This window comes from Grammomys surdaster, unplaced genomic scaffold (genome assembly GCF_004785775.1).
Source record: "Grammomys surdaster isolate TR1022 unplaced genomic scaffold, NIH_TR_1.0 125581, whole genome shotgun sequence".
Taxonomy (NCBI): Eukaryota; Metazoa; Chordata; class Mammalia; order Rodentia; family Muridae; genus Grammomys; species Grammomys surdaster.
In genome coordinates, this window is record NW_021620427.1 from 117986 (window position 1) to 145457 (window position 27472).

Consider the following 27472-nt stretch of genomic DNA (forward strand, 5'->3'; position numbering starts at 1 on the left):
TGAATCTTGTAATGGATCAGTACCTTCAGAAGCTTTACTTCAAAGTCTACAATCTGTGGGAATATTGAGACATGAGATCAATATTTAACAATCCTCCCATCAAGTTATCTTACCTTCCCTTGAACACTGGCAAGCATTGCACTATGCCAACAAAAGACTAGAGTATGAATGATATAGCTTAATGCTTGCACTTCAGGCATAAAAGGCAATGTAGTTTCTTTGCTCATGTATGTTCTAACCTATGAATAAACTGAGATCATGACACTTGGATTCAGTAGTCTCAGAATTTCCTGTTCAGAAATCTTTTCTTCTGGTAGCATCATTCTTAACTGTGACTACATAGCCATAGAGTAAAAACACAATGCATCAAGTTCTTGCATATTGAATTTTGAGGCAATCTGGGGCCACATAGTGAATGAAACTGTTTTTAAACAGAAGAAGAAAATTAAAACAGTTACTAGGAATGGGAAGAGGCTAATAAGGTACAGAGGAACTTATCAAATTTTAGAAACAAATCATAAATAAATGTAGACATCTAAAATATGGTGTGTGAATAAAGCTAATAATGCTGTAGAAATTTTATAAAATAATAAAACTTCGAGGAGTTTCCTAGAATGGTCTTGAATTCACAGAGATCCAGCTGCATTTTTCTCTAGAGTGCTGAGATTCAAAGCAACAAGTGCCCTTCTCCTAAGCCTTCTACTAAGCCTTTCAAATAGTGCCACTCCCTGGTGACTAAGAATTAAAATATATGAGCATATAGGGGTCGTTATTATTCAAACCAGAACCAATCTTGATGTTATTTTCTTCAAGGTTAAGACATGGACGATGGTGGATTTAACACACACAACACATTCCTGCATCTTCACAAAACAAGTGACTGAGCTAACAATAAACACCTGCCTTAGAAGAACTCAGAAATTGTCACCAGGATAGCAATTCATTTGACCTAACATTCATCAGTATACCTAATGATTCTAGACCAAATGCAAGGTATATTCATTTTGCTAATGTCACTTTAAATATGAAAGCATTCTCTCCTTACCTATCTTATCAAACCAGTCCATGCTTCCCAGCCTTCCCATCCATAGCCCAAAGAGTAGAAAGAAGCAAGTTGATAAATGACAGAAGCCATCTAGGAAAGTTTCCTGGAGATGGCCCACTGTTTTGCATGCCTGCAGTGGCTTCACTCTGGAGAAGCACAACCCCCTTGCTTCTTGCTGCTGATATTTTCCTGCCATCATTACATAGCCTAATGATTCCTGCGCATCAGCCTGCCCTATTGGGCAAATTAGCTACAGATCAACATAAAGATGACATTTCCTGAATTAATGCTGTTTAGATTAATTATTTACCTTATAGCATTCTTGAGTTGATTCAAATAGTTTTAAGAAGTAAGCTTAAAGTGATGTTTTGTGTTTTGCCAGAAAGATGCAATAGTTAGAATCAAGAATAGAATGTGCCCCTCCACATAGAGTAGTAAGTAAAGGCTGCATAATAAGGAATACAATGAGCTTTCATAAATTACACTAAGGAGAAAAATAGGTTTGAGACAAACTTGTGATTAAGGAAAAACATTCATTCTAGGTTAGGTTCAAGGATGAAGCCACAGGTCTGCACTATGATAAAGCAAGACCATGTAAAGCTGTTCCTTTGAACTTACAGAGTGAAATACTGCTTTGAACTTACTATTGACATCCTTCTGGAACTCTTTGGTGTAACATTTTATCTATACAGTAACTTTATAAAGAACGTTTGTTCTTCTTTTCATAAGAAGGACAAAGAAATGAAGTGTGGCATTTGGGGCCCCACCCAACCCTCCAAATGTTTATGTGTGTATTTATATGTATGTACACACATGTGTAGCTATGTGTATGAATGTATGTGTGAACACTTATAGAATTGATGAGACAGGTGGTTGGGGCATGGCCAAAGTGTGTGTGTGTGTGTGTGTGTGTGTGTGTGTGTGTGTGTCTGTGTCTGTCTGTGTGTGTGCTTCACTTCTCCCCTTCTTCCTTTCCTTTTCTCTCTGATTCACAAAGAGTTATTGAACTCTAAACCTCTGGCCTGGTCAGCAAGTGCTCCTTGAGTCAAATAGACTTTTTTCTTAATTCTCTGCTGCTATCGGCGGGAGTCAAATTTGACCAGGCCAGCCCAGTCAGTCTCAGGTCCTCCAGTGCAGGAGTAAGGATAAAAAAGAGGAAAGATGATTAGACAACATTGTAGCATGACCCCAGCCAGTACTGAGACTGAAGGCGGGTTTATTTTTTCCCAATTTGCTTTTATACCATTTTAATTACATGCAAGTATTTAGGTCAGTTCTAGGTTGAGGAACTAGCAATACAATAAATGCAAATAGTCAAGAAACAAGCAAGGCAATAAGCAAAGTCCTGTGATCACTCCCGTGATCAGTGTTTATAAGGCCTTATCAGGAATACCAAAATCTCTGAGCCTATTTCCCTATTCTAGCCCAAAGTCGTATTCATGCCTGAGGCCTACTTCTTTGGTGTAGCCTAAGATTTAGATTTCTGACTGAACTTACTTCCCTGTCACAGCCCAATGTCAGATTCCTGCCTAAAGCTCATTTCCTTGGCCTTGGCCTTGGCCTTGGTCAATGTCAGATTCCTGCTAAGCAGCTCCAAAAACTCTCCACACAAATTTCCCAAATAAGCAGCTTGTAGCCTCAGACTAGCAAAGAGTTAAGACAGAAGAATTGCAAAACTAAAGCAGCTTCGGCCTTGATCGCTGCCTTCCTCAGTGAATGGGGTGATGGGATAAGCCCCTGGCAGGTAAGATTCAACATTGGGGTATCTCATATGAAGAAATTATTTGAAATCCATTTCAGTTCCTGTATATGCTGTAGTATATTCCATACTTTGTAGTTTGTTTGTAGTTTTCAGACAAGATTTGGAGACTGGGTGATTTTTTTTAAATGGAAATATGACATCATTTCCCCCCCTTCCAGTTTCTTCCTCCAACCCAGTTTCTTCCTCCAACCCTCCCCATTTACTCCCACTCCACCCCACTGCCTCAAAATCATGGCCTTACATACTTAAATATGTAAGTAGAGTCTGCTCAATCTGTTTAGTGCTACTTAAATGTATATGATTTCAGGCCATTAGCTAATCAACTGGGGGAGGTCATCACTAGAGAGGACTAATTTTTCCTCTCTCAACATTCTTCACTTGCAATTCTTTGTCTATTGGTGGAACCCTGTGAAGTTTCTCCCTTCTATTATATTAGCATGCCCGTTGGTGTTGTGCTTGGTCAGGTCTTGTTTAAACAGCAATTGTTGAGGTATCATGGTAAAATGTCCCTGCATTTTCTTAGAAGACAATCTCATGGCAGCTTTCTTGCTCTTCTGGTTCTTGAGTGATATTTATCCCATCTTTCGGATATGTGGAAAGTTATGGATTTAGAGTTATCAAAAAAAGATTATCATCTATGAAAGGGATGTTGTATTTGTCAAATATATATGCTATTCTTTCAAGCCAAGGTCACATAAGCATCTGTAGCTTCAGTTCCTAGGGATTTGGCACCCTCTTCTGGTCTCCAAGAACACTACAACACACTTGCAAGTATGTGTACTCATACATAAAATACGAATAAATCTCAAAAAAAAAAAACCCACTCACTTAGCTGTTCAATTACAAATGATCCTGGGAGAATTAACTTATTGAATGGGACCAGTGCTATATCCTCACAAGAACAAACACCAGTGTGAGCTATATACCTTTACATGTTAAAAAATAAAATTTTAAAACATATATTGAACACTTTTTAGAATCTTGAGATGAAAATATCACAAAACCAAAATTAAAAACAGTTTACATTTTAGCTGCATCAAGATGTACACTTTTACACAGATATAAGAAAAAAAAGACAAACTGGGTATAGTGGTGCATGTCTTTAACCCAGCACTGGAAAGGCAGAGGCAGAGGCAGGTGGGTCTCTGTGAGCTCAAGGCTAGTATGGTCTACAGAGAAAGTTCCAGACTAGCCTAGGCCATCTAGTGAGATGTTACCTTACAAACAAAAAGACAACCTATACAGAGTAGAAAACACTGGCAACATATATCACAATACAATAATTAATATTTATGTCAGATATATATATATTAGATAAGATAATCAAAGAGGATAGAAAATTATCAGAAAAAATAAACATAGTTAATAATTTTACGGGGAGGGGACTAGAGAAATAGGTCAGCAGTTCAGAGCACTTGATGGCTTTACAGATGACCTAGGTTTATTTCTCACCAGCATCCACATGGTGATTCCTGACCATCCATAACTCCAGATCCAGAGTATCTGATGCCCTCTGCTGGCCTCCACCATCACCAGCATGTATGTAGCATACATACAAAGCAAAATATTCATACACATAAAATTTAGAAGTTCTTTAAAAATTAAAACAACTTTATGGAAAATTACTCAAATTTATAAGTTAGAGAAATAAAAATTAATTTTAAAAATTAAATAGCATTATTCTCTTCTCAGACCGCTAAGAATTCCTCTTCCTCTCTGACAAAACCTAACTTTCGTTAAAATATATTAAACACACACACACAAGAATTTCAAATTAGCATTAAATATTCTAAGTAAAATCCCTAGTTGTTCAAGAATCAGTCATTTTAATTTAGAAAGGATGAATCCATTACAAAGACAGTCAAGATACAAAAACTCCAAAGTATGTTTAATATATATTAGCCAGAGGAAGCAGGGAGAAGTATTTTACATAAAGTCATATGTTATCTAACAAGATAAAAGGTAGACCATTTCTTCATTGTGTGATCATAATTCACACACATTAAGATAATTCCAACCTCATTATGTGTCTTAGCATTACAGGGCAACAGCTGCACATATAATCTATTGTTGACTAAAACACCATTACAAAGTACATTAAAACTCCTCACTTTTAACACCTTAAAGAGAGTCAATAAATTATTACATAAATCCAGACAAATGCCTGGAAGGAATCATTGAATTAGGGCAGGTAAGAGGGTTCAGGGAATAAAGGCACTTGCTGCCAAAGCCTGAGTTTGATTCCCCAGAAGCCTTATGGTGTACTGCAGGTTGTCCTTTGATATACATGAGGACTAAGACACACATATCTTACACAACTAATTAACACGGGAGGAGGAAATCACTGAATTAGTGACCTACAGAAATCAGATTGGAAAGTAAGACATTTTATGTGCTTTGCTTTTGTAGTTGCTTGAAGAATATTACCTTTATAGCTATTAAAGCTAAAGTACTTATGGTACTTTAAATTTTTCCAAAAAATGTTAAAAGAAAAAGCTAGCAAATAATCAGAAAAACTTGGGCTATATTAATACAGCTTTTAAAAATCTGACAAAGTTGCATGTAGTTGAAACTGACCAGGCAGATGCTATGTAGCCAAGGCTAGTCTTGAATTATTAACCTTGCCTCCACCTGCTGAGTTAGGTTTCAGGGAACTCACCACCTCCCTTGGCTTGGATAGAACATACAACACTATTTTGCAAGCCATCCATCGACAGCTTTTAAGCTACAGCATCTTTTTTTTCCCCTTTTCTTTTTATTGGATATTTTATTTATTTACAATATCGATGTCATCCCCTTCCCCCATTCCCCATCTCCCCCAGAAAACAGTTGTCCCATCTCTCCCTCCTCCTTTATGCTTTTATACCATTTTGATCACATGCATGTATTAAGGTCAGTTCTAGGTTGAGGGTCTAGCAATACAATAGACACAAATAGTCAAGGAACAAGCAAGACAATAAACACAAATAGTTAAAGAAAAAAGCAAGGCATTAAACCCAATTACATGAACACTCCCATGATCACTGTTTCTAAGGGCTTATCAGGATGACCAAAGTGTCTGAGCCTACTTCACTGTTCTATCCCAAGGTCATTTTCATGTCTGAAGCCTACTTCCTTGTTCTAGGCCAAAACTTAGATTCCTGTCTGAAATTACTTCTTTGTTCTAGCCTAAAATTTAGATTCCTGACTGAAATTACTTCTAAGTTTTAGCCTAATGTCAGATTCCTGCCTGAAGCCTATTTCCCTCTCCTTGGCCAGTGTCATATTCCTGCCCCACAGCCCATTTCTTTGTCCTCGGCCCATGTCAGATTCTTGCCAAGCAGCCCCAAAGGCTCTCCACCTCTCCCTCTTTTTTTATTTCATTAACAAGACTGAGCCTGTCTTAGGTTGTTCTGACAAGAATGCCTTCCTTACCAGTCATGGAATATTCATTATCAAAAGAAATGCACTTCTGTCTTAGGTTAGTAAGGCTCTAAGCTACAGCATCTTTTAAGTCTCACCCATTTCCCCACCAATCCTTCTTCAGCACCTGGCCATGCCCATCTTCCCAGAATGCATGCCTCCACATAAAAGTCAAACTGTTTGAAGGCAAATTCTTTTATATTTATGTATCTCCCTGTGGTGGTTTAAAAAAAATTCCTTTATAGGCTGTTATTTGAATACTTCAGCCCCACTTGGTGAGACTGTTTTGAAAGGTGGTGTAACCTTGTCAGACTAGGTCATTCGGGTAAGGTTCTGAGTTTATAGCTTCTCTCTACTGCAGGTTTGCTCCACTTCCAGCTCACAGTCGAAGATGTGATCTCTCAGATTCCTGTTACAGCTACCATACCTGCAGCTCACCACCATGCCTGTCCATCGTGGGGGACCCAAGCCTCTGGATCTGTTAACTCTTTTAATCAAACTGTTTTAACACATCAACAAAAAATACCCTCCAAATGTCCCATTGGAAGTACTTTGTCAACTTCCAAGCCTAGTTCATGGAAAGTCATTGACATGTTGTATTTTACCTCTTTTCAACTTCTCAACAGGCTAGTGTTCTTTTAACTAGAGTCCCAAAGTAGAACTAGTAATATTCTGTTTCTACCCTTCCTGATTAGTATACCATCTGTATTCATAGGCCCACATTACACCAGAAATGTCTGAGAGTCAAGTCCTTCCTTCCTTCCTTCCTTCCTTTCAGCCAACAAAAACAAGCTTAAAGTGGAAATCCTTTTATCTGTAAATGGTAGCTAACTCAGTGTTGGGGGAGGGGAGGAATTAGATGTGTGATGTAAGTTTGAGTGTGTGCCTCAGTCCTCATATGGATAACAGGATAACCTGCAATAGTCTGTTCTCTCCTACACCCATGTGGATTCTGGGAAATCACTCAGGCCATCAGGCTTGGGAGCAAGTTCCTTTACTCCCTGAACCCTCTCACCGGCCCTAATTCAATTATTTCTTCCAGGCATTTGTCTAGATTTATGTAATACTTTATTCACTATGATATTAAAAGTGGAGAGATTATGTTTTCATGTACTTTGTAACAGTGTTTTAGGCAAGAACAGACTACATGTGCGGCTGTTGTCCTATAATGATAAGCCACATAATGAGGTTGGAATTATCTTATTGTGTGTGAATTATGGTCACACAATGAAGATGTTGTCTACCCTTTATCTGCAAGGTGCCTTGCATCCAGTTTTAATCACACACACTCGCGCACACATTCTTTTTTTCTCTCTCTCTCTCACACACACACAGTTGATTCCTAATGATATCCATTGAATGACATCCATCAATTAGATAGATAGATGGATGGATGGATGGATAGATAGACAGATAGACAGACAGACAGACAGACAGACAAATGGTGGTGAGAGCCAGGCAGTGGTGGAGACACCTTTATCCCAGCATTCTGCAGGCAGAAGCTGGCAGATCTTGAGTTCAAAGCCTGCTTGGGCTCCAGAGCTAGTTTCAAAACAGCTAGGTCCACATAGAGAAACCCCGTCTTGAAAAGCAAAAACAAAAAGAATATAATGTGAGCATTAAGTATGGCATTAAAGTTGTCTTCCTTCTTCCTCTGCTAGATTTTTCCTTTGAAATTCTAATGGCACTTGGTACTACTGCCCAAGTTTTAACTTGTGGGCCAGATGAGCTAACTCACTGCCAGTAGTATCCCTGATTCATGAAAAATCCCTGCACTATCCAGATGCCTGCCAATACTGCTCCACATTTAATCTACATGACCTCTTCCCAAATTCTACCTGCTTCCGAATACTAAGGGTGGGGGGGAAGCCTTATGACTTGGTGATTTAGGAATGTTTCTCAAATGTTTTAAAAAGTTCTATTTTGTTTCATTTTGCAGTGAACTACTAGCTTTTTCTGTTTTGGAATTATCTTTAAACCAATTTCTTGGACTTTCCATTCATGCATTATATTGCCAAGGACAAAGTGTGTCAGCTACTATATCCTCAGAGTATTAAGTAAAGCATTCCCAATAATTCTGATTTCCCCAGAACCTCACTTGCTAAGGACACTGTCTAGTCCTCAACCAAGCTTTGGCAAAGAAAACCCTAACAGAGTTCCTGAGAGAATGGAGTCACTGTACTGGTCAGTCCAGAAGCAGGGCAGATGTATTCCTGAATGATACTGGTTCAGGAAGAGTGGGATGACTTAATGAAAGGAAACACGTTAGAAAAAAGGCTATATTACTGTTACAACTGTTAGTAAGTTGGTGGGAGTTCTAAAACCAACACACTATGGATGGATGGGAGGGAGGGGAGGGAGGGGAGGGAGGGAGGGAGGGAAGAAAGGAGGGAGGGAGGAAGGGAAGGGAAGGGGAGGAAGGAAACCTCACTAAGGTAGTCTGTCTGCATGACTACTTCACTTTTAAAGTGTTACTGAAACAACAAATTTTTGAAATGTTAAAAGTCCCCATATTCTTGCACAGGTCCTACAGTCATGAAATAGAGAATTTAACACGTCATAGAAACCACTTAACTTTGAACCACAATTTTCAACTTCTAATTCCTTACACATTTACCAGAAATCAGGTACTTTTCCTAATTCATAAACCAACCACTTGGCAATATAAGTATTTCCATCGGGGCTGGAGAGATGGCTCAGTGGTTAAGAGCACTGACTGCTCTTCCAGAGGTCTGGAGTTCAATTCCCAGCAACCACATGGTGGCTCACAACCACCTGTAATGTGATCTGATGTCCTCTTCTGGTGTGTCTGAAGACAGCTACAGTGTACTCACAATAAAATAAATAAATCTTTAAAAAAAAAGTATTTCCATCTGAAGCAAGGATGTAATGATTAAACTCAGCTCACATTCCTAAACCATTAAAAGCCTCTTGGGAGCTAAAACACTAAATGAAGCCTCTAGTTAGACTATATAAAGAAAAAGACAAATACCACATAATTTTATCTTGTCAAAATTGACCTTCATGACTGAAGTAAGAATAATAGCTTCCTATTTACAATTAGAGCAAAGAACCAAGCTTACAGATACTGTGTACAACAGTGATGCTGTATACTTGAGCAAGAGACTGCTTTTAAATGCATGTTAAATGTTCTTCCCAAGAAGATGGCAATTAAGAGGTAATAATTACTAACTAAAAGAACTGAACTACTGTATGGATACATACTTTTAAATGTAAACAGAATTGCCCACTAAAAAGCTTTTAAAGCAAGCAGGCATTCATCTTTTTTGCAAAACTTTTGAAAAGACAGGTGAATATAAGATTTTATAGGCAGCTTGGTCTATAGTTAAGAATTCCAAGGCAGCCAGGGCTACCTGGTTAGACCATGCCTCAAAAATAAAACAAGTGTTTAGGCTACTTAACACTTTTCTGCCCCGGCTACCTTTGAACTGTTGGCAATCCTTTGCCTCAGGACTACTTTGTATTGTGATTACAAATGTTAGCCAACAGGAAAAGCTAACAGACAAAATATAAAGCACATCAATAAATGGACTTTTAAGAAAGACCATGACTAATGAAACCTGAAGAAAACAGTTAATGCTTAAAACAATCAGTGTATCTGCTTATCATTTTAGAGATTTTTTTTTAAACTCTACTTTTTCACTAGCAATGAAATAACTTCTATAACTAGGCAAAATTACCCTTTGAACCTGTTATGGAGATATAGTCAGTTGGTATCCAGCAGCACAGAAGTGCATAGTGTGTTCAGTGTAATTACAACCCATTTTACCATCATGAAATAACTTTAATGTTGCCTACTCGTCTTGTAGAACTATTGATTTTTTAAAAAAATTTCTGGTGACTACTTCTGATCAAAGTATTTGGTGGTTAAGGACTTGGGGAAGAATAGACATTACTGCAATATGCAACTGCCTGCTGGAATAAAATACCTAAGTAAGGTCACCAAACCAAAACACAAAGGTGTGACAGTGAGGCAGAGACACATGAGGAAAATGGGCAGGTGGACAAGAGGGAGGGAAAGGGATAAACAGAATAGCTCATAAATGTGTAAAATTAGTAATAAGAAATAAATGACATGACTTAAAATCACCAACTGGTTACACTAAGTTAAATACAGTTTCAGGCCTATCGCTCCTCCATTTAATGAATGCACAGGCTTTAATGCTGACACTGTTAGCGTATCTTCCTATACCGGTAAATTCTAACAGTGATAAAGCTATACTTTTCAATACTGCAGCTCCTGTGTTCTCTGCATCCTCACTTAAAACACATCCCATGTATTGACGTGTAACTCTAAATTCACGACTATCAAAAAAGAAAACCGCCAAAATTCAGTTCCAAAGTTTCGACAGTCAATTTCATACAAAACAAACTTCAGGTTCAAATCAAGAAATTAAAATATAAAAAGGGAAAAAAACACTTTTATCAACTTTTTCTTGCATGATTCTAGAGAATTGTCACAAAGGATTGACAGAAAAAATTAAAGACTAAGAAAAAACTGTATAAAAAAAAATCAACCACAGAAAATGAAAACAAAAAAAACCTAAAATATGGATCCAAAACATCAGATATATAAATACAAACTAAATTATCAACACAACGCTACTCCGTGGGGTTTTATATACAAGAGAATGTACTGCCATGCTTATACAATCAGACAAGGAGATACAGCAACTTAGTGTCAATCTTTACCAATTTATTATTTCATACAAAACAGTAGCAATGTAGAATGTGGGGTTATCTTCTGCTGCCACGCACGCAGAACTGTCAACATTCCCAGCCAATGTACAGCTTAGAAGGAAGGCTAAACAATAGCATCAAACATGCTACTGAACATAGGAACTTTTTATTTTAAAAAGATTAAAAATTAGATAGCAATGTCTTCTTAATATTGCTCTCATCATTGAAGACTTAAAAAAAAACTGACTTTATAGATTTAAAAAAAGGAAGGAAGAGGAAAAACCAAGAGGCTGCTACAACACTGCCATATAGTCAAACCATCATACTTCAATATTTGCATACTTGTTAGCAGCATTATTTTTACTGAACCGTGTCGTGTGCAGCTACCTACAGAAACACAAAGCAAAATACTATGGCAGTTATTGACCAAGATCCAAAAGAAGGAAAACAAACAAAATAACTCTAGGAAGAATATGCTGTAAAAAGAACATTTATGGAGAAGGAATCAGTATCTACATTCTTGGACTGTTGCATTCTGCCCCAACAAAAGTGTCAGCTCAACTGTCAACTGTGCATATTTTGGCGGATCTGAGTTTTCCAGTTCTTATTCTACTGCATGCTTGGAACAAAGGTGATAATAAATCCTTCTACACAATGAGCTTTAAGTAGACAGCTGAAAATAAATTTACTACTTGTAAACACACACAAAAAAAAAAAAACAATATTTTTTATCTTCAGTCAATGCTTCCAAAAGCACATTATCTTCGATAACGACCTCTCTCCCCTCGGTCTCTGTCCCGATCACATATTCTTTCTCTCTCTCTTTCTCGATCACGACCTCTGTCTCGTTCTCTATCTCTTCTGTTATCTCTAGGGCGGTCTCGCTCTCGCTCCCGATCTCTTTCTCTGGGTCTACTTCTCCGACCACTGACAACAGCTTGTGTGCGGCGAAGGAAATCATCAACCCTCATATCATAGTCATGCTAGAAAAAAGGAGAAGATGGATCAGCAAAGCAAAATTTACAAAACCTTAGAGTTGTCTGGTCAAGAAGCAATCAGAAAATGCAACCAAGAATTCATGGAACTTAATGGTGGTACATACTATCAGCACTAACTGGAATGCACATCTATTTTTTTAATTTCCTATTCAACTTGAAGACTTTTCCACCTGATTCTTTAGTAAGATATAAACAGCTCAGTCATAACTATCAACTATTCACTCAGTCCATTCCTACAACCTACATACTAGCAAGCAATTATACTAACTATCATCCTTTATGCAGCATACCCTTTCAAGGACTTCAATTCTCCAAAATAAACAGCAAACTGTGAAGCTAGGAAATCTTAAGCTCAAAAATTTTTTTACAAATTATTATTACTAATAGTAATTTTAAAATATTCAATAAAAAAATTTCAGGAATCTGATGAACTACAATAAAATGTACTTGTGATCTCCAAGAAATTTTATTTCAGAAAGACCAGGAATCTATCCCACATAAAGCAACAATTCATTCTGAAGAACAAAGTGGCTAAAACAGGGTAAGGTACAAGCATAAGGAGACACAAGACAAGGCAGAGGCCATGTCTAAGCTTGATGCCTGCTCCACCTTTAGAGTCATCTTTTCTGGTGTGGTGTGTTTTCAAAAGTCAGCTTAAACGTATAAAAAGCAAGGTTCAGAACATAATTCCCCACTATTGTTCATTTTTAGTAAAATATGGATATATTATAAACATGGATTGCATGTTTTAATTAAGCCAATGAAGGCCCAAAAAATAGAACTTGTTTACAAGAGCAAGTTAACTGCAGTATTCTTGGACTGACTTCCTGTTTCAAATACTGTTACCAGTTTTGTTTTCTTTTATAAATGTATCAGTAGCATTTATAAACAATTATATAAGAATTCTCCACAAACTTAAGATTTTATCTTATGTAAGCCATAAATTGTGACAGAAAATCAATTTGTACTCTAGCAATAATACTCAGAATCATTAATTTGGTTTACAGAATGTTAAAAAGATTTATTTTAATACTTTTTTGAATTAAATAGTAAGCCATAAAAATTATCAAAAACAGGATATGAAATTACTGTACTGACCAACTCTCTGTAATATGTATATTCTTCATCTTTAACATTAAACTACCAAAGTTACCTAACTTAAATGTGTATGGACACATCATCCAATCAAGTACCATTTTCATGAAAAAATTTTAGCAGGAAAGTTGTCTTAATAATCAAACAGCCCTACATTTTTGAAAGCCCAAACATTCACCCATTCTACTTTGAAGTGGTCATAAAGAGTTGCCATCATGGACAATCAGAATCAATTACTAAAAGGGAATTTTTATTCTGTATTTCTAAGTATCTTGGTGTTGGTTCCATACTGTCATTAGAGCCTCCTCAAGGAGAGATGAAGCTAGTCGCTTGGTTACTAGTTTTAAATAATTTAAACCTAGTAAAACTTACATGATTTAGAAGTTACTTTAAAATTTACCATCTTACTTAGAAAATTAAGATATATATATAAATGTATACACACATATAATAGTTCAACTTAAGAAATTTAAAATACAAGTTTATATAATCTAAAAGGACATAAACAGCTACTTTTAATAAGAACAAGTGTAGAATTAATATTCTGTCTGCCGTAAGAGTACAAATGGTTCATCATCAAAATCTAGTATGTGCCCATATGTAAATTACCTACAGAAATTCTAAGTAGTTCCCTCACACCTCTGCCTTCGTGTGCACTTACTACTCGTTTATCTCTGTATCTTGCTTCATGTGGTACCGGATGGTGTCCTGAGTAAGGGGGGTGGGCTTGAGGAGGTGGGGCATGGTGCTGGTAGTAAGGATGGTGTGGAGGCTGCTCTATTCCCGGGTAAGGAGGCTAAAAAAGAAAGATCATCTACATAAAAATCTACCAAATATCCTTGTTAACAAATCCATTCTTAAAACTTCTATTCCGAAATGACACCAAACCCAAACAGTTTCATCATTACTATTCATATAAATTGAAATCATTAAGACTTCCCAAAATAGTCTTTTTGTTAAAAAACAAAATGAATAAAGACGCACTCTAATATATTTCTACCTTATTACTTCTAACCAAAGCACATTTTTAAGCATTTTATACTTATTTGGCATAATGTAACAAATTTATATTAATCGCAAATTACAGAAAAGAGAGAAAAGGGATTAGGCTACAACGAGCCTACCATCATACTGCAGACGGGGTCCTAACAGACGTGTGCACACAGCGGGGCACGACTGCAGTGCTCGGGGCTTTGGATTCAGTTACTCATAAATCTCTAGCCAAAATAAAGCCTAAGAGCTAATCTTACCAGCCCCTATACTGAACTTTAAAACTTCAATATAGGGGCTGGTAAGATGGCTCAACAGACTAAAAACACCTGCTGCCAGGCATGATGTCCTGAGTTACATCTCAAGGGCCCATACAACTGTGTATGGCATGCATATGCCCACAGAAACACCAATAACTAAATGTAATTTTAAGGTGCCATTATAAGATTCATAAAGGGGACATGATAGGTTAGTGTCAAGCTTATCTTAGTAATTCAGATTAAAAGATTTTCAAAATTAACTTATATGTATAATATAGTGTAAAACTACTCCTGATATTAACCCAAAGAAAGGTAAAAGGTCACCTAACATTTAAAACTAAAACGAGAAAATAAGGCATGCAGAAGAAGTACTTCAACTACAAAGTTTTATCTCTTAGAAACTGTGTTTCCAGGTATTCTCATCATCTCAAAATGTACTCTCAAAATAAACTAGAATATCAAATGTCCTTGAAAACAGATTAAATACTTAATTCTAATTATCACATCAAGTACAATTAGAAACTTTTCATTAATTTAGTGAAATTATCTTCTTCACAATCCTACTAAGTTGACATCATTTTACTGAAAGCTAAACTATGATATGAACTTAACTGTTCACTATCAACATATATGCAAGGAAATCAACCTTCATTGCACAAACTACTCAGTATCTGTAAGATTAGCCAAAGAATAAATGGTCTGTAGATTTTATGAAAATAAACAGATTATGATAGAACTTGGTCAAAGTGTTTGAGAAAGATGGGAGAGTAAATCTAAGCATCCAGGGAGGAGCTTATACTATTACCAAGGCATGCTTTACACTTATCCATATAAACTATATTCTTTTGCTTTATCCAATTACTTTTAGGTCTCTTAGTGGACAGGTATCACATTCTGAGGAAATATTTAAAATATCAGACACTGAGAAATGAAGTTAGAGTAATACAAAACAGAGATATAAAAAACATAGCAGTACAAACCATTCCTTGCCAAGGAGGTGGTGGTCCCATGTTATGAAATTCCCTCACATAATCATTGTAGGACTAAAATAAAAGATGACATTGTCAACAATATTAAAATCGGGAGAATTAAAAAAAAAATCAGACCCTATCTTTAAATATGTAAAACTTAATGCTTACCCCATTTAAAAACACATCTCGGCGAACTCCTGAAAATCGTCTGTTGGGAATAAGATTTGTGAAACTAAATTCAGGTAATTCATAAACTAGTTCCAAGAATGTAATTCAAAGCTAAGCAAGAGTGAACCCAACTTACCTGTCAACTTCCTGGTATCGGGGATCCTTTAAATACCCTGTTCAAACATCAAGCATTTTAGTAAATCAAACTTTATGTTTTAACTAGGGCATTATAATTACAGCTTCCTTACCCTTGTTTCAACTCTTCCCATGAAAAATATACTTTAAAGGATGTTGTCACTCAACTACTACAGAGATTTCCACATGTATCCTCTGTGTTAAGGGCAGAGAACTAACTTGAGAGTAACATCTCAACCTGCTTGAGGACACTGCAGCAGAATGGTCTTTAAAGAATGCTTTACCTTGAGAACTTACAGCTAAGTTTTAAACCATGAAGAATCAAAAGGACAGAAATATGCAAAAGCTGCAAAAATGAGTATATGAATACTCCAAGAATCAAGTAGCAAAACAAGTATCTACTCCACACCAGCTTCCTTTAGAAAGGATCCAGCAAACTAATATATAAAAATGTCTGACTGGCTGTTACTGGGTAAAGTATTTTTCTAAATGGAACACAACTGCCTCCCTTGGGGAAAAAAGTGCTTCTGTAAAACCGTTTTGTTACAAAACACTAGTTATAATGCTAACCAGAACCAAATTCTAGAGTTTTACAGGTGTGTCAGTGATTGTAATTTAAACAAACTTCCTCTTTAATCCCAATGAACAACACACTAACTGAAAACTTTACACTTGGATAACAAGCCAAGTGTTTACCTTTACAATCACTTTCAAATGATATCAAGTTTATTTTTTTTTAAAAGGCCTAATTTGCTTTGATTTCCAATTCATGCTGCATACGACAGGAACCACTATGAATCATAAGGAAGAGAAAGCAAAACAAAATTGTTTTCCTACATCTTACACATGTACAAAACAATGCCCATTTTTTTTTTTTGCAAAGACAGCAACTTCAGATAATCATGACTCAATGAAATGGATTGAACAATCTAAACATTGTAAGGAAGAACTACTAATTAGAACTAGTAATGATTTCCTAAGGGAAAGTAGTCTCAAGCCCTAAATGTTCTTTACTTGTAAACCTACTGGAAGTTTTTGTTGCTTTAATAATTTTAAGTCAAATAATCTTCAGGATTATAAAATATTAACCTGGTCTCTGGTGAAACTCAGGGGGATAGTCAATCCTTGGTTTCTTTCTGCTGTTATGAATATCATAATCTTCTGGTCGACGCCTACACAAATTAGACACATTAGAAATTAAACCAAAAACAGCTGGAAAAACAAACAGCAAAGCAAGAGTTTGACAGAGATGAGTACAAAGAATAGCCTATGGCCTCCTAAAAGAAATTGCCATTAATTTTTGAACAACTTAAGAGTTCTTAAATTTTAATTCCTCAAAGGCAAACCTTTCACATATTACCAGAGTAAATCTCTATAATCTCACACTATAAGACAACCTCAATAATTATCTAATTCAAACCTGTAAAATACATTTGAGTAGTCTAAACATATATGAGCAGTTCTTCAACAAGTCAAAGTTTCCCAAATGTCACCATTCAGGTAACAACAGAAGGAAAACCACATCAGCAATTATGCAGTAGTTAGGTTTGAAATTTATATCAATACTGTAAGTTTAGATTCAATCTAAACAAAGTTAAGAAGCCTTAAATGATGCCTCTGCTTTACATAAAACTATAGTTTTTATACTATACAGAAAGTTTTAAATTTAATAAAGCTAAGTAACATGAGAGTTTTGAAAATGTTAGTTACTTGAAAAACTAGCATCTTACATTACTTTCTTTAATAACATTAGTAATTAAAAATTTTTCCAGAGACAGTGCCTTTTAAAATGGCTCGTATGAATTATTACGTAGTAAGTTTTAACAGAGTTCATAAAACTAGCTCAAAGTTTAACTTTAGAAGGTGCTGTTAATTTGCTGAGGGCTGTTCTTCATTTTTTTTCATTAAACCTTGATAACTAGTATAACAATACAGCATAGAATACACTTTACTTAGTATTTGATAAGAGCTAAACAAAATAAAAACTAAAGTTCCAAACATTTAGGGATTAAACATAATCCTTTTACTATGAGTTTCAAATATATAGTATATAATAACTCAGCATCATAACTTTTCAGCTATCTCTCTAAATACTGAATGTTCTCATTAACTTTTGCACCAAACCACTCAAACTGCAGTTAAATCCAACAAACCAAGTACCACCCACCCCAACAGAATAAAAACAGTTGCATCTACAATAAATAATACTAAGAAAATTAAAAGCTGGTTTATAAAATAAACATACCGCTTTCTTGTAGTTTGGGGAGTGCATTTACGACCGGTATAAAACATGATAGTAACAGTTCATATAGTAGTCCAACTACTGACTGTAAGCCACATACATAAATGGAGGCCCTGGCAGGCTTGAGAGGAGGTGTAGTGGTGTTATAAGTATAGTTTGCAGTCCATTGCAAAACTGAGGAAAAACTTCACTTGTATTTACTGTATTGCACTGGAAATCTCTTAGCTTAAACTTGAAAAGACATCTTGGTGATCAGTCCTTTTAGGCCAAAAGTAAGGGGCTCTGCCAGGTTTCCTCCTACCTACTCGACAAAGTCCTTTTTAAGCTCAAAGAAATGGGACTCCTGTTGGATTATCTGTACCTACCACCGGTTGTTTCCAGCAAAAGGAAACTTAACCAAAGGTTTCATTCCCATCAACCACACATCCAATAGTCTTTAGCAGAATATTTTAGATTTAGCTGTATGCAAATCTATACAGGGGAAGGTGTTGGGTAGAAGGGCTTAAATCAGTTCTTTTCAAAGACTTCTCTCCAATTCTGTAACAAGTTAAACCCCCTTTTTCTGGAAAATGCTGTTTAGTTCATAAGGTAGTGATCAATAACCATGGCGATCCTCTAAAAAACACTTTAAAGTCCACAGGTACTGCCAGCATCTGGAAAAGCTGTAAACAGACACAGCAACAGCCCTTCGTTTTGGTTTGTTGCCGGGTCTCCCAGGGCCACTTGATCCCCTTTGGAAAGAACCTATTGTTTTCAGAAGCTCAGCAGGATGTGTGAATTCACTGGGCACATGTTACAGAATATGTGGCAATGGGGTTAACACATCACGGTGACAAAATTGGAAACAGTCCCAATAATGCTCCTCTTGAATATGAAATAACTTAAAAACATTTTATCCTCTAAGTGAGGCGTCATCTTCTCAAAAAATATTAGTGCTCCTTTATAAAAGTCCCATATGTGATAAGGCTTATCCAGAGACATACCTGAAAGAAAAGGCTTTATAAAATATTAACAATGTTTGCAAATAAAGACTTCCTCCTCTTCCTCCTTTCTAGCCTGTTCTTAGCAACAAAATGCCTACCTCGTTTCACTTGCTGTATTATCAGAGTACTACCTAGTCTAAACTGGTCATCACTTGTTAGTAAATTATTTTTTCTGCATTAGGAAAGATCCCCATTTTCCTCTTGAAAAAAATGACTGAGACCAAGGTGACCATGTGAAATCCTCAATGAAGCCACAAACTAGTCCATGCAGCTTGATTTGAGGATTTTCTCTTTCTTCTTTACCGCAGGACAAACTTTTGACGAATCATATTCCTCCATCATGTTATCCCGATACATGTGCCTATTATCAGTCCAAAGAACGTTTCTAACCTTCCCACATCCCGGACTGGTTCTCGACGGGATGGACGTCCTCTTGATCGAGGCTGAGAATGCATTCTTCTCTTGTGACGCATTTTATGAATGAGCTGATACAAGTCAATACTTTCATCAGGGGGAAACAGAAGACAAAGCTGGGTTCCACATTCAAGTTCAATTTCCTGGAATATTAAAATAACAATTAATAGACAAAATAGAATCAAAATACTCAGTTTCCTTATGTACAAAATAAAATACTGAATTCAAAGACTTTTCCCAAGGGGCTAAAATAAACAAGGTTCTAGTAAACTTAAAGGTTTACAAAAACCACTGCAACGTGCTTCATGTATCTGAGAAGTGGACTACAAGTGCAGAGTCTCATCCCAAGTGCAACTGCCTGAAACGCACTCTAGTCCATTCCACCCAAAAAACCTATTTGAATAAAATGCAAAAATGTAACTCAATCATCTTAAGGAAGACTATGTCTGAGAATCAGAACTGAATACCTGCCGGGCAGTGGTGGCGCACGCCTTTAATCCCAGCACTTGGGATGCAGAGGCAGGCGGATTTCTGAGTTCGAGGCCAGCCTGGTCTACAGAGTGAGTTCCAGGACAGCCAGGGCTACACAGAGAAACCCTGTGTTGAAAAAAAACAAAAACAAAAACAAAAAAAGGAACTGAAAACCTACAGAGACAGACCTACCTACAAGCTTAGACAAAGTTGTTACTTTAAAATATCTAACTAACTTACAAGGAATAGAAATGATATGAATAATTATTGGCACATAAGGGAACTATAAGTATGAAAACTTTGGGTTTATTGTAAATCATTACACATGTTCAATTTAATTTGCAGACTTTAATACATATATATGTGTACATGTATGTATACATCTGTGTTTTCAGAGGTCAATTTTCTATTCAGAAAAAAAAATCAGACATATTAATGACAATATTAGTATAATGGCAATACTTATTACTATAAATTACTGTAAAACTTTAAGAATTTGAGTTCTTGCTTTATCAGCACATACCCTAAAATCAGAATACAGACAATAGCATACCCCTGCAAAAGGAACACACAGTTTCATGAAGTATTCTACATTTAAATTTTTTATAATGAAAAACTACAAAAATCAGGCCACTTCTACCACTTTCAGTTCAGTTTACTAGTAAAAATACCATTTACCTGAGTATCATCAATATTAATAAATATCTTCCTAGTCAGTCACAATCACAGGAATTGGGAATCTCCCCAAAATATTCTGGTTTTCATTATTCTTATCTTTCAGATAAGGTTTTAAAGTATCTTTTAATAAAAGTTTATAAAACAGCTGATTAATATAGATGAAAAATTAAACAAACCTGTCCATCACGTCCAATCTTTACTGGCTTATGTTCATTCCAGGGATTGGTGAGATGAGCTGACTTAGTAAAGGGTAATTCACGCCTAAATATGAAACAGTGTAAAGTATATTACTTTGCAAAATCTTTTAAGGATGTGTACTACACTTCAGTAGTCAATCAACATATCAACAGTGAATGTGACAAAGATGTAAAGAATCACTTACAGTGGTAGGGTATATAATCCTCTACAGAGATACTTTTTGTGAACCACAGAGTTGAAAATATTTTTAAGTCACAAATATATTAACTACCTTCTACTTATTAAACTGCTTATCAAAAGCACAATATGGAGCTCTGATTATTTACAAAATAACCTTTTATTATTAAAAGCACATCAGTTAAAAGAAAAAAATAAAAATGTAAAGCAACACCAGTAAGACTTCAATTACCAGTCTATAACAAATATCAAACTAATGAACCTACATCACAAGGTATCCAAACAACAGTCAAGGTTGGTGAAATAAATGGCACACTAATACCTTCTATTCTTTCAGAAGTAGATAGCCTCATTAACGTCTGGCATTGATCAATATATTTTTTCCTAACACATTTATCAATGTGTTAGGAAAAAATCAAGAACTGAAATCCCACAGCCAACAAAAATACAGTTACAGATTGTTTTTAATCACTAGAAGTATAAAAGCAGAATATCCAATATTCAAAGTAAAAGTCTCTGTCAAACCAAACATCATACTTCAGGCCATGACTTTTTGGTGCGTTGGACCATAGTTATTAGACTGAAGAGACTGCACACTGCTGGGTGATGTTAGATAATCTCAGCTGGTATATAATATATACCTCAGCTGGTATACCTAATAATTTTAAAAAGTAAAACCCGTTCTGCCTTAAACTTTATTATCTACTCTAAGTAGGCTAGACTTGGGGTATCTGTTGGTAAGCACAGTTCAAACAAGTTAGTAAGACAGCGAAATAATGAGTCAATGTAAAAAAATTTACTTAAAAAATATTAACCGCCGGGCGGTGGTGGCGCACGCCTTTAATCCCAGCACTTGGGAGGCAGAGGCAGGCGGATTTCTGAGTTCGAGGCCAGCCTGGTTACCAAGTGAGTTCCAGGACAGCCAGGGCTACACAGAGAAACCCTGTCTCGAAAAACAAAACAAAACAAAATAAAAAATATTAACCAATAAAACTCATTTTGTAAAATTAAGAAATTTATCAATCTGAGAATATAAAGACCAGTACAAGTAACATTCTAACAATCTGCTGTAAAATTTAATTTTCTCTCTTTTTCCCAAAAGTTATCTCCAAATTAGTTCACAATGATAAATTAACCATATTTTCTTTGCCCTTTACAATTATACATTTGGAAATAAAAAACAATAAAAATCTTTTTTACCCCATCAACTAAACCAGTAATCTGCCTCCTGACTTTCACAGTATTCTGTGCATACATGTGTGTGAATAAAGTCAGTTCTCTCTCCCTCTCCGTCATTAAGGCACTGGGGTTCAAACTAGGTCCTTGGGTTTCACAGCCTGTACCTTTACCTGTTGAGCCATGTCACAATTTATTTTTTAAAGTTTGTATTATTACTTAATAATTTTTTAAATAACTACACATATGTAAACCAGGAGGGAGGAAAAAAAAGTTACCAACATTGCAGTCTAATTTCAATGCACTGTAATTATAATTTTTTAACTTATTCTGCTTCTACATGTTATGGCATTGACATTTGTTTTTGTTTATTTATTTTGGTTTTTTTGAGACAGGGTTTCTCTCTATATAGCCCTGGCTGTCCTGGAACTCACTCTGTAGACCAGGGTGGCCTCGAACTCAGAAATCCGCTTGCCTCTGCCTCCCAAGTGCTGGGATTAAAGGCGTGCGCCACCACTGCCCGGCGGCATTAACATTTATTTTTGCAATATACTGTATGTAAGAAACAAAACATACTTTACTTAACCAATTTTGTATTTATCTAACAAAACTTAGATGCCTTTCAATTTTACCTACAGAAAATAATTGCAAAATCATAGGCTGGAGAGATCTCCCAGTGTTAAAGAGACATTGTCAGTTCAGTTCCCAGCACCCACAGTAGCCAGCTCCCGGGAAACTGATGTTCTTCTATACTCTGTGGGCAAGTGCACTCACATGTACACAGACACACATATATAAAATAATGTTAATAAATAAGAATCAGATGTGGTAACGCATGTCTTTAATCCCACAACTTAGTACACAGAAGCAGAAGGATCTCTGCTAATTTCAAGCCCAGCCTGGTCTACATACTGAGTCTCAGGGTCAGCCAGAGCTACACAGAGACCCTGTCTTAAAATAACAAAACAAAAATCAGGCAAGCAATTAAAAAAAAAGAATAAAAAAAAAACTTTGAAACAAAAAAATAAAATCTTAAAAGATCTGCATAGTTTTGAGCTTCTCTATTCAAATTCAAACAGTGTTTCACTTAGTCTGCCTGAGCATAATTGGCTCTTCTCCTCACATCACTATTCACTCACAGAACCTCATGGAGCATTTCAATGTAATAGTTATATTATAACTTTATATTAAATAAATTTATATAATAAATAACTTATAACTGACTTATACTGAGTGATATTCATGCCTTGGTCCCATGTGTTGTTATTGACCTGTGCCCCCACACTCCATTTTCTTATTTATAACAAACACTTCTAATTCCTTTGAACTCCAACAAAGTCAACTCGTCAATAAAATTCATATAATATTTTTAATGTCTTATTTAATAGATATGAACACGCCATGAGATTCTCACTCGCTTAATTGGCCTTTTCTGTACAACAATTTGGTACCACCATAAAGTTTTTATTCAACTGTTATATAGTAACTCATGTTACAAAAATTAATTTTTCTAATAAGCATAGTTAAATCTTAATCCTTTTTAAGGTATCAGAAAGCAGATTGAATATGTTCTGTTTATGTTCCTAAAAAACAAACTGGGGCTGGAGAGATGGCTCAGTGGTTCAGAGCACTGACTGCTCTCCCAGAGGTCCTGAGTTCCAATTCCCAGCAACCACAAGGCGGCTCACAACCATATATAACAAAATCTGATGCCCTCTTCTGGTGTGTCTGAAGACACCAACCACATACTCATATACATAAAATAAATAAATCTTAAAAAAAAAAAAAAACAAAAACAAAAAAGACTGTGTGACAATAAATAGCCCCCAAATTGTTAAACTAAAAGAGTAATTGTTTTGCAATGAAATACCAGATCTTTAACAATTGCTAGGAAAAGTGTATCTTTTCTTAACACTCAATATTATTTTATTAAGGCAGTGAACAGGTAAAATACATTCTTAACACACTAATGTCACGAATATAAGTAAAATTGAGAATAAAGAACCCCATCACCCACAAAGGGTGGCAAAAACGTTTAAATAAATTAATCAAATTACCACAGAATTATAACATCATTCCCAACCAGCTGCCCTTTCTTTGTCTTGATTAATTTACCTGCAAATCCAGTCAATTTTAAAAACACCTCCAAGCATTTTAGCACTCATTCCTGCCGGAAGCACCCAATGTATAGGAGAGCCACCATGGTGTGATTCTGAAGACAATCTGGCAAAACCTAGGGAGCCACAGTATCACATTTGTTAAGTGTCACTGCAATTATTATCATATACCCAAAGTAACAAATTACTTTCATTCTTACCTTGAAATTTTCCACTTTCTCTAACAGAAAATATTAATATAACACTCCTTGCAGATCTAAATGCAAGATTTAATTTCTTCTCATTTACAGGCAACGTAGACCATACACCCTATAGAAATGGAAAAATCACAAATTAAAATCAAATATTATAGTGATAAAAAAGCAAAAGTTACAATGCAGGTGTTTGAAATTTAAAAAACTATAACAGAAAAATCTCGCTTATTAACTGGAAATTACTTATCTGATAAAATATGAAAAGATTAACTTTACAAAATCTAAACAAAGAGGATTGTCAGGCAAAACTTATCAACTCAAATTCTTTATCAATCACTATAAATATTCTAAAATCAAAATCATTTTTTAGGGTAGGTATATGTCACTGGAAGGTGAATCACCACTAAATAGGTGTGTTTAATCACATAATTTAAAATGGTTTAGCAGCAGTAAAACCGTAAATGAAAATGCCAAAATTCACTGAGCGCACGCCTTTAATCCCAGCACTTGGGAGGCAGAGGCAGGCGGATTTCTGAGTTCGAGGCCAGCCTGGTCTACAGAGTGAGTTCCAGGACAGCCAGGGCTACACAGAGAAACCCTGTCTCGAAAAACCAAAAAAAGAAAAGAAAAGAAAATGCCAAAATTCTAGTCTTTCCGAAGTTCAAGTTTTTTATGTAACTTGAAAAGATTTTTTGTTTGTTTATTGTTTTTTGTGACAGGGTAATCAATCATCAACCCAAGTCAGAAATACATACTAGCAACTGAAATATAGAAATGTGAACATTTTGATAAATCAGTTGAAAATATTCCTCTATTTAAGCTAATTTTAAAATACTATATAACTGGTGTAAAACTCAAATGTACTTTCTTATTTCTTCAGTGTCCCCACAGCAACTGATAGTTCTGGTGAAAATCTAGAGTGACCTTTACAGCTATTGCTCCTCCCTTCTTCCTAAACCCAAGTGACTGTACATAATAAATGTATTAATAGCTGTATACAAAAGAAATATTAACAGAAAACACATGTTATGGTATAAATGATATACTCTTCAACACTTTCTAATAAGGCCAAAATGTAAACCACTACCAGGTTTCCTAACTTGCCACAGACCAGATCAGGAATGGCAACTATGAAAGTCAAAGCATCTTAGGCTGCTGGAGGTAATTTTCATTGATCATTGCACCTCATTTAAGTTTCACTGTTAAGTAGAACTATTTTGATGGTGCTGATGGTAGGTAATACCTTTGCTTTGGCAAGAGACACATTCTCATGGTTGTTACTCTTTATGAGGAAAAACCTTGCATCCTGAAGGACATATTTGAGTTTACTGGTTTGATCTGGAAAAAAAAGAAGAAATCCATTTTCATTAACCATGTACATTACTATACATAGGTGTGCCAACTATACTAGATTAGCTCTCCAAACCCAACTAAACTGTAAAACCTCAAGTCACCCCGTCAGCCTAGAAAGCTCAGGCACAACAGAATAAAGCAAAGCTAAGGAGAAGCAGGCTGTGCAGGGCAGCCTAGCCCAGCGATGTTCCGATATATCAGACCCATGCTTAGCTATGACAATGGCTTTAAGTTTTATAAACTTTTAAAAGATGCATTTAATGACTGATCACAGACTATTAATGCTGTTAAACATGTGTCCTAATGTGAATATACCAATCAATACAACTAGAAACCAAGATACTGCAAATTGTCTATAACTAGTGTGAAAGATAGGCACTGAAAACAGACACAAAACATGAGAGATTTCTCTTAAGCTTTTAATGCTTTCTCCCTTAACATGATATATCGGAACATGACCGCATTAAAACCAATTACTAATGGAAAAAAAATACTGTAAAATAATGACTTTATGGAGCATGCAATGAAAACAATTTCAAATTTAAATGATACCTTTTCGGACAGCACGAACGGAAGATGATAATTTCTCATGCTTCTTTTCTGAACCTGTATTTAGCCAAAGTACATTTGTTCAGATTGAGCTTAATAGATGAAGACAAAATTTCTACAGTCTTGTCACATAAAATTCTCATTCAAGACAAATTCTTTCCTGGCGCACCCACACACACAAAAATACTTCTCCATGTGTACGAGTGTTTTGCTTTTTGAGTTATTCGAATTTTTCTTTGTTTCTTTTTTTTTTTTTATATTTGAACAGTTTCCCACTCAGAAAACTAGTCACTGAATCATCATCTTCCAAGAGAAAAAAAAATGTGAAAATTGAAAATTCCACTGAAGCAGTAACAGAACAGGATTAAAATAAGAAAAAGCTTAGTCTCTTCTAAACTTATTACAATTTGAACATGCCAAAATTCAGTACTAATGAATATCAACAATCCACACTAAACTACAACCTCCACTTTCTAAAGCAAATTACAGTCAGCCTTCTATCATTCTAAAATTAAATGGGATTACCTGCATATGACTCTGACGCAGAACTGCCGCTTCTATCAAAGACAATGGGTGATATGCCTCGAGCTCTCTTCCTTTCCTTCTTTTTCTCATCTAAAACAAAAAAAATCCAGGCAAGTTTTTAAACTATCACAATACAAAAGAAGCTAGCATAGGTATTCAAAGGAGAATGTGTCCTAATCTAGCCTTGTTACCTAGTTCTTAAACAATAATCCTGTTTCTTCCCCTTCTCATTGCTCAAATTCCTCAGTCTCATTTAAAAATTTCACATTTCAAGCAATGAAAACACATGAATATAAAAGAAATCAGGTATTTACTTAACTGCTTTATGAAAAAATTTTCCACAAGGGAGGAAATTTGTAAAGCAAATATAATTTTCTTCAGTAAAACTTAGTATGTATTTTGTGTGTACTATGGAGTGCTATACTAAGTCCTGTTGCTTGTGTAAACTACTGAAGTCTTATAGTGATATATGCAAACATCAGAACACAAAGCATTCACACTGGCAAACATGCACATACAAACATAATCAAAAACTGGTTCCCCAATTCTGTGTCTTCAACTCTTTTTACCATTTCTGCCCTAAATCATTCTTTTTTGTTTGTTTTGTTTTTCGAGACAGGGTTTCTCTGTGTAGTCCTGGCTGTCCTGGAACTCACTCTGTAGACCAGGCTAGCCTCGAACTCAGAAATCCGCCTGCCTCTGGCTCTCAAGTGCTGGGATTAAAGGCATGCGCCACCACTGCCTGGCTAGATCATTCTTTTTATTTTAAAACTTACCACTGAAGTCTTAATGGCGGTCCATGTATTTACTTACAAGAATGGGGGACCTTCAGTACACAGAAAAATCAACCTTAATGTGGAACTTTATA

The 27472-nt window shown here is 35.8% G+C and overlaps 1 protein-coding gene across 5 annotated transcripts in view; it reads right to left on the minus strand.

Annotated features, from left to right (window-relative positions):
- Window positions 1-10905: 10905 nt before the first annotated feature.
- The window catches only part of Ythdc1 (YTH domain containing 1), a 29406-nt gene continuing 12839 nt past the window's right edge, over window positions 10906-27472 (minus strand). For 2 of the 5 annotated variants that reach the window (XM_028786793.1, XM_028786791.1), the window contains 13 exons: window positions 26605-26694; window positions 26083-26136; window positions 25421-25515; window positions 24184-24292; window positions 23982-24099; window positions 20492-20576; window positions 19143-19309; window positions 16617-16699; window positions 15529-15565; window positions 15393-15456; window positions 15234-15296; window positions 13665-13799; window positions 10906-11893 (listed from right to left, as the gene is read on the minus strand). In XM_028786793.1, the coding sequence (XP_028642626.1) occupies window positions 11669-11893; window positions 13665-13799; window positions 15234-15296; window positions 15393-15456; window positions 15529-15565; window positions 16617-16699; window positions 19143-19309; window positions 20492-20576; window positions 23982-24099; window positions 24184-24292; window positions 25421-25515; window positions 26083-26136; window positions 26605-26694 (1325 nt within the window). In that variant the 3' untranslated portion in view covers window positions 10906-11668. Of the gene's footprint in view, window positions 11894-13612; window positions 13800-15233; window positions 15297-15392; window positions 15457-15528; window positions 15566-16616; window positions 16700-19142; window positions 19310-20491; window positions 20577-23981; window positions 24100-24183; window positions 24293-25420; window positions 25516-26082; window positions 26137-26604; window positions 26695-27472 lie in introns of all 5 variants that reach the window. The other 3 variants (XM_028786792.1, XM_028786794.1, XM_028786796.1) reach the window with 2 other exon arrangements.